The 7,168-nt window shown below is 49.3% G+C and overlaps 1 protein-coding gene across 1 annotated transcript in view; it reads right to left on the bottom strand.

Annotated features, from left to right (window-relative positions):
- Nucleotides 1-2,879: 2,879 nt before the first annotated feature.
- Nucleotides 2,880-7,168, bottom strand: part of LOC113204208 (chitin deacetylase 1) — a gene marked incomplete at its 5' end in the record, with an annotated part of 25,510 nt that continues 21,221 nt past the window's right edge. Inside the window, 4 exons of the mRNA XM_052268750.1 lie at nucleotides 2,880-4,540; nucleotides 5,516-5,816; nucleotides 6,131-6,474; nucleotides 6,744-7,021. Of these exons, the coding sequence (XP_052124710.1) occupies nucleotides 4,307-4,540; nucleotides 5,516-5,816; nucleotides 6,131-6,474; nucleotides 6,744-7,021 (1,157 nt within the window). The remainder of the gene's footprint in view (nucleotides 4,541-5,515; nucleotides 5,817-6,130; nucleotides 6,475-6,743; nucleotides 7,022-7,168) is intronic.

The following is a 7,168-nucleotide window of genomic DNA, read 5'->3' as shown; positions in this document are numbered from 1 at the left end:
AAACTAGAATATTTCCGCCTGTCTTTGTGCAGATAAAAAATGCCAAATCACAAGATAAGAGAGATAAACTAAAAATCTGAAGCTAAATATTTGTAAGATTTCGTAAAAATAAATAAAGTAAAACTGAGCAAATTGTAAGTCCTCGTTTCTTTCAGTCCTGCTCAATATATCTCTCTTTCACAATCATTAGTGCAGCAGAAAGATTAAAGACACTGGGGAACTAAGTGGCTTTAAATGAGATAGCAGAAAAATAATTTTAAAGCGTACAACAAATTTGAATTCCACCTCAAAACACAAAAATTTTGGAGACTGTATCAGAGATTAAAACCAGAAGTCAGAAAATACAATGTGATGTTTGCATGAAAGTATACTTTTGTCCTATTTTTATTTTTAAGCTCTGTGTGACTATGGGGGTAGGTCCTGGAGTGTCCCCTGTCTAGAGGATCCCTACTGAATTTTTTGCTATTTTAGACAGTTTTTATTAAAAAAATAGTTTTGAACATTTAAGTATTGATAAAATATTGTTTACAAGTAATTGTAAAGGTCACGGTGGCCTAGGAATATTTCATATTGGTATCTAATGTGCACATTAGATACAGCATGCTGTATCTCTGGCTCTTGCTCCTAGCAGAAGTGTGTCTTTGCTAGTTGCAATCTGTATAGTTGACATCATGCTATTAGAATTTATGTTAGTGGTTCTCTATTCAGTAGTAGCACATTTTCTGAAGTGTGGAAATGTCGTGGACTTTCAAGTGGGTAACATGTCAATATGTCAAACAAAAATGTTAATGCATTCCCTTTGGATACATCAAGTGCAGTGTCCAGGTGTCCATTGCAAGGTGAATCACTTTTAATACACAGTCTTTTGAATTTGCGTTGAGTTGTACTTTGCTTTTGAAAGAACAAATACTGCCCCGCTTGATGTACCCAAAAGAAATGCAGTAGCAGTTTTGTTTGATTTTGATCATTTTTCCGTTTAAACCTGCGACGCACTGTATGCTTTAAAATGAACAAATACTGCCCCACACTTGATGTACCCAAAAGAAATGCAGTGAGATTTTTGATTGACTGTTGGATGTGTAAGACGTTTGTTAGTGTACGACACTTCAACACTTCCAAAAAAGGCCTACTGAATAGGCAACACAGCCACTAATTAGTGATGATTTAAAAATGATTTAAATTAATGATTCAAACCTAAACATTTAAGTAAAAGACTTGATGAAAATAAATATCGTAATACTAAGCAAAATTGAAACCCCACTCCCCTTAGGCTCACTGTGTCCTGGCGTGACAGTCAAACGAAACAGGGGCCCACTATGGGAGACAGCAGAACAGCAGAACAGCACAACCGCAGAACAGCAGATGCATTTTAGACTAATAGTTGCACTATGCACCATGTAAAATAGTCACTCGTCGCACTGTAGCTTGCAACTCTCAGGACTAAAGCTGCAGGAGGGTCTTTGGCACTGCTAGTACTAGTACAAAAAACAACAGACATACCCAGTGTATTTACTAGTCAAGTCCGGAAGTGATAAATTCGGCGTTGGCGACCTTACATTTCATTACACCACACTTGTGTTTCTCCATAATCTTCTCTAAGTATTGTCACAGCTAGGGAAATGTGCAGGTTAGGCGGGGCACCCAGGGAGGCACCCATAACAACCGAAAGGATTCTGTTAACAACCTAGGTATTTTACCGGAGGTATTTTACCTTCGTCACAGGAAGCATACATTTCGAAAACGTGGCCGAAGACATCTTGCCATGGACATTTTTTTCCCTTAACGTTTCATTTGCAATCCTTCTCCAGCCCCCACACCGCCCACACCTATACACCAACATTAACAAGTAACGGCTATGAAAAACTTCGCGGGCAGTAACCCCGGTCCCCGGCCGGTAGCGCAAACATGCTTTTAAATGCGTCACCAGTGTGTCACCTTTTATGATGTGCATTTCCAGGCATTGCTTCGCACATTGAAGCGCATACTCCGTTGAGCGCATTTGGGAAAAGCTGTCAGACGTTTTGAGAAGTAATTTTCTAAATGTAGATTATTTTATTAAGGTGGATACATACCGGGTGTCCGTAAGAATACGCGGCAGTTCGATGGGTTGCCTACGCCCTAGCGTGCAGGCGCGGAGGGCGAGTGGGGAGCGGTGGAGGTGCATCCGCAGCATCGTGGCGTCGTAGCTGTGACGATAGAGCGGTGGCTTTCTGAGTTGCAGGAACGGTGTCCGAATCTTCGCAGGGCTGAAAATTTTTCCGAGGAGAAGAATTCGGAGTGGAATTCAAACCCGTGATTCCAACCGAGTTCTTTCGTGGGAAGGCCTAAGGTGTAGTGGTGATGATATCCTCTACGCGGGGCGACGAGTGTCGGCACTTGGTTCGGTCCTTACTGGCATCGAAAAAGCGGGTTGCCAGGAGGTCGGATCATGCGGCGAGCGGTCGGTGGTCGCTCGTCGGAAGACCTGTGAAACTGGCTCCGAAAACAGCGTCTCATGACCTCAGCGGTAGGGGGTCAGTTCGGTTTAACCAACCGTACGATAGTCTCCGAAAAACAAATTGGGTACCCGTCGTTCCTGTTTAAGCGGGTAGGCGACAACCCTGGTCAACAGTTGGTCGGATCTAACAGTCTGGCTGCTGGCGTGGACACACCGGATCCCATCCGAACTCCGAAGTTAAGCACGCGGGGCCCCGTGTAAAAGCGGGGTGGGTACTCCCTCTTTTTCACATTCTTTGAAAACTAATTTGGTCCGAAAGGGCGCCTTTATAGTCTGTTCGGAATTCCCTGGAAAGGTGCGCACCTCCACCGCTCCCTCCCACCCGCCCTGCGGAGAGTCGGGGTGTGCCCTCGGGTGTGCCCTTCAAAACATAAATATTCAGTGAGCTTCTTGTACTTTTTATTACTTTTATCATTATCATTACAATATTACACACAGTAGATCAACATTTTTTTATTTAAATAGAAACGTAAAATCAGTACTCTTGCGAACACAACAATGGTGAGTTTTAAAATAAACTCAAAAAATACATATAGAAAAAACAATAATTAAGGTCAGGTATTGAGAAGTCATTTTTCACCCTAAGGATGGGACAGGACGTCTTAGAGGACAGCAATGGTGAGGGGTGGGAGTGGGAGAAAGTTAAGTACGGAGTGGTGCGGAACTGAGCGCGCAATATATCTCGTTGGAACCGGGCACATCGTGACGGCTCAGAAAGGCTACGCGACTACATCCGCCGGATAAACTCGAACAGGACGTCGGTGAAGTCAAACATGGGAGTCACTTGACACGCACTCACCGCGTCTTCTTCTTTCAACTCCGTTATTGTAATTGTTATTTTCATTCCTACCCGCCAATCCAGCCGCCACGCCACCCACCTCTCGGCCTTTCACTTTCCAAAGGCCACTACACACTGAGAGCGCGCTTGCCCCTCTCACCTACGAGCCTCCTTCTCCTCCGTTCCCCTCTCTTCCACCCTTAGTCGACTGACCTGTTCTCCTTTCCCCACATTGCTCGCTGTCCCCTTAGTCGTCATCGGGGCCTTCCCGTTTGCAAACTAGGACTCTACCGGAACATTTATTTCACCCTCAAAAGGAGGGAACGTGGTAACATGCCGCAAGGACAGAGGAAATACTAACATAATGATTGGTGGCGATGATGACATTTTTTTTCCCGATGACGGTGGCGGTTTCAGGGACTAATCGTCAAGACGAAACAAACATTCAAAACAATTAACAAACATGTCTTTTAAAAAGAAGTGTAAATTAGAAATTACTGTCTATGCCCTGTTTGGTAAAGAGCGCACTAGCTCGCACAAAATTCGAAAATTTACAAAAATATAATTACAATTCTGTTTCTACCTCCCTAATAACTACACGATGACTTTCTCGCCCTGACGTTTCCGACGAGGGTCCGAAAACTATGATATCACAAAACAACGACGACCGAAGGCGTCTTAAATGAGGTGCGCACACTGCGCGGTACACTGTGTGCGCTCCCCCGCCGCTGCCGGCAGCGACCGGCGGAGGGAGACCGCGGCCGTTCGAAAGTTGGCGCCACACAGCAGCGTCGTGGAACGTGCCAGTCCGGTCATGAGGTGGTCGCGCTGGTCTTGGTCGGCGACACTTTCTTCATTTCAAGCGCCTAATACCTCACTTTAAAAAAAATATTTTTTTTCTTCTTCTTCTCACTCATTCCTCGTCTGCAGCGAGGCATCGTCTTCTCCTCTTTCATTTTCTTCTTGCTTTCCTTCTCCATTTAAAAAAAATCTTGTTGTTCTCCTTCACCTTGTCATTCCTCTCCCGCCGCTCACTTCTTCGAGTTGAAGCCGTCGCCGGTGGGGTCGAGGATCCAGGGGTAGTTGTTGGGGCACTCCATGCAGGTGAAGAGACGGATGGTCTCGCCGGGCAGCTCCCGGGTGGTGAGCGGGCAGGCGTTCGGCAGCGAGCAGTAGGGCTGGCCCTTCACGTCGCACTTCTCCTTCCACTCGGCGAAGTCCCTCAGCGAGGTCAGCTCGGTGGGGTTCTGCATCCACTGGATCACCTGAGGAGGATGAAAAACGAGAGGTTTAGAGTCTGGATGGAACCCACAGCACGACCAAAGCACGCCAGCGTCCATGGGAGCTCGCCCTCACTAAAGAGCCCTCTAATCTTGTAGAGGTCGGCGTAAGGTAGGGAGGGGCGTCTGGCAAGCCTGAGTACATGTGAGAGAGCGCACTTCCTTGTGGGATCGTCCAGAAACGTACGCCCGCTATTTTCCCCAGATGCAGACGGCATGGTTTCGGAGCTCGCCGCCTGCGAGACTCGGGGTAGGCCAGCCCGCGGTGCACGCGTGCACAAGATGTTGCCTACCTGCAAGGCGCCACGAGAGCTTGCAGAGGCTGCTGAACGAGGCAGTTTCGCAACCAAAGGCAAATCGAATGACGGCCGCGTGCTTTCCGGACAATCCCTATCCCGCCACGCACAGTCCCCGATCATTATTTTTCAGAGCGGCCGCCGCGCCCCGCATCCTATTGGCCCGGATCCATGGCAATGGACTAGACCCCCCCCCCCCCACACACTCACTCTTCAGGTGCTGCGGATGGATGAGCCGCTTTGCATGGCGTCCAGCCCTGGTTTTCCCCCACCACAGCCCCCTCCGTGTTATGTAATGAACCGTTACGCGGTATTGGCGGCGATAACCGGTCGCCCGTGGTCGCGTCAATATAAGTCACTTCCTTTTTTTTTGCTTGTTTTCCCTTTTTCTTTTTCGACAGATGGCGCCAAGAAAGCAAACGCGCGCGCGCGCGCGCGCCACCTTCACCCTCTTTCTTATTTTTTCATCGTTAACCCATTTTCTCGTTTCTTTGTAACGGCAGCGGAGCGTTTGGAGCTTACGGCTTGCGGCATTCTCTCTTTATTTTTAGTCGATGCCGTTCGCGTGGTCGTTGTGACGGCTGGTAAGTGTCTCTATTTGAATGGACGTCTAGCTGCGGCCTCCACTCCGAACGCTGCGGGTCTGCAACGATGGGGTGCTTACCTGCAACATGGTGACGAAGTACACGTCGTTTTTGTCGAGCATCTCCTCGATGAACTTGATGAGCTCGTCCTTGAACTCCTTCTTGCTCTTGAGCCAGGAGGCGTGGAAGTGCAGGCCGAGAGGGGCGCGGTTGGTACTGTAGTGGCGGTTGAAGTTGTGTCGCAGGAGGCGCGCGAACTGGTCGCCGGTCTGGATGTTGGAGCACGAGTCCACCATGTGGCAACCGGGCAGCGACTCGTCGAAGGTGGGGTCGTCTCGCCTGTCCAGCTCGTTCATCACCATCTCCCAGACGGGGTGCGACCTGCACACGGACACGGGGCGGTAAGCCACACACACTCTAGCAGCAGCAACAGCCGCGCGGATGTTTCGTCGCAGAAAAACTTGAATCAGAAAAAAATCTTGACAAAATTCTCACGGAAAAGAGTTGTCCCGCACACTTTTGTGTGCGGCTATCAACAACAGATTGAGCATGCATTTTCGACAAGCCTTGACTGCTTAATTAAATGTAGTTATATATTTCCGCACTTTTAAATCTGCATTGCAGAACGCGAATGAAAATGCAAATTCACTAATCTCCACCCCGACGTTGGCGGCACTGGCACTGGCACTACTGACCTCGAGGGGCAGTTCTGGGCGTTTCCGTTGCACTTGTGCGGCATGCGGAAGTACAGCGTGTAGGGCCAGATGGGCACGCGGCCCAGGGAGGCGGTGATGGACGCGTCGTACACGAAGAACTGGTCGGCCATCATCTCGAACTGCTTGTTGCCGCCGACGCGGAGGTAGGGGGCGCGCACGCCGATGATGGAGCCGTCCGTGATGTTGGAGAAGCGCTCGATGACGAGGCGGGCGCCGGCCATCTCGGCCAGCCAGTCGTCGTACGAGCCGCCGGTCCAGTAGTTGGGGTCGTCCTTGTGCGTGAGCGAGAAGACTCCCACCTCGTGACCGCGGCGGTGCAGGTCCTATGCGGAAGGGGTGAGAAAACGTTTAGCTAGGTCAGCACTGTCAAAAATACCCTCGTAAATTTACGACAAGTTTTGTAATTTTTATTTACAAAATATGTTGTCATTTTTTTTTTGGTAAAATTGTTTGCTGATCAATTCCAAGTTGATAGAGAGTGCTTGTAAATTTCCAATATCAAAAATTCAAAAAAATTGAAAAATGTGAAATGTAAAAAATTTGAAATTGTAAATTTACGACACACATATACAGAGGACGTTACGGTACGAACCTGCAGCGCGGCGTAGTTGGTGTACTTGTGCGAGGCGAAGAAGGTGCCCCTAATCTGGCAACTGTTGGGGTTCTGGCGCTGGCCGTTGAAGATCTCGTCGTACAGGTCGACGTTGTCCACGTTGACGGCGCCGTTGAAGGTGATGGTGATCATCTGCGGGACCTGGTTGGGCTCGATGCTGCCGGGGATGCGGGTGCCGTCGGGCGAGCACCAGCAGTCGGGGAGCACGCACTGGGTGGGGTCGCAGTCGGGCGCACGGTTGGGGTCGGTCTCCACGCCTGCGTGGGGTAAAAGCACTCGGTTAGGTTACGAGGGAAGAGACGGACGGAAACGGTTGGGCGGTGGCAATCGAGGCCCGAGGAGGAGCGCCTGGGAGGTAGGCAACGGTGCGACACCCGTGTGCGGCGGAGCCGAGCTTGCCTGCC

The sequence above is a fragment of the Frankliniella occidentalis genome, unplaced genomic scaffold, assembly GCF_000697945.3.
Source record: "Frankliniella occidentalis isolate FOCC.00 unplaced genomic scaffold, Focc_3.1 Scaffold76, whole genome shotgun sequence".
Taxonomy (NCBI): Eukaryota; Metazoa; Arthropoda; class Insecta; order Thysanoptera; family Thripidae; genus Frankliniella; species Frankliniella occidentalis.
Note: the sequence above shows the minus strand (reverse complement) of the source record. Positions and strands in the feature narration are given on the sequence as shown.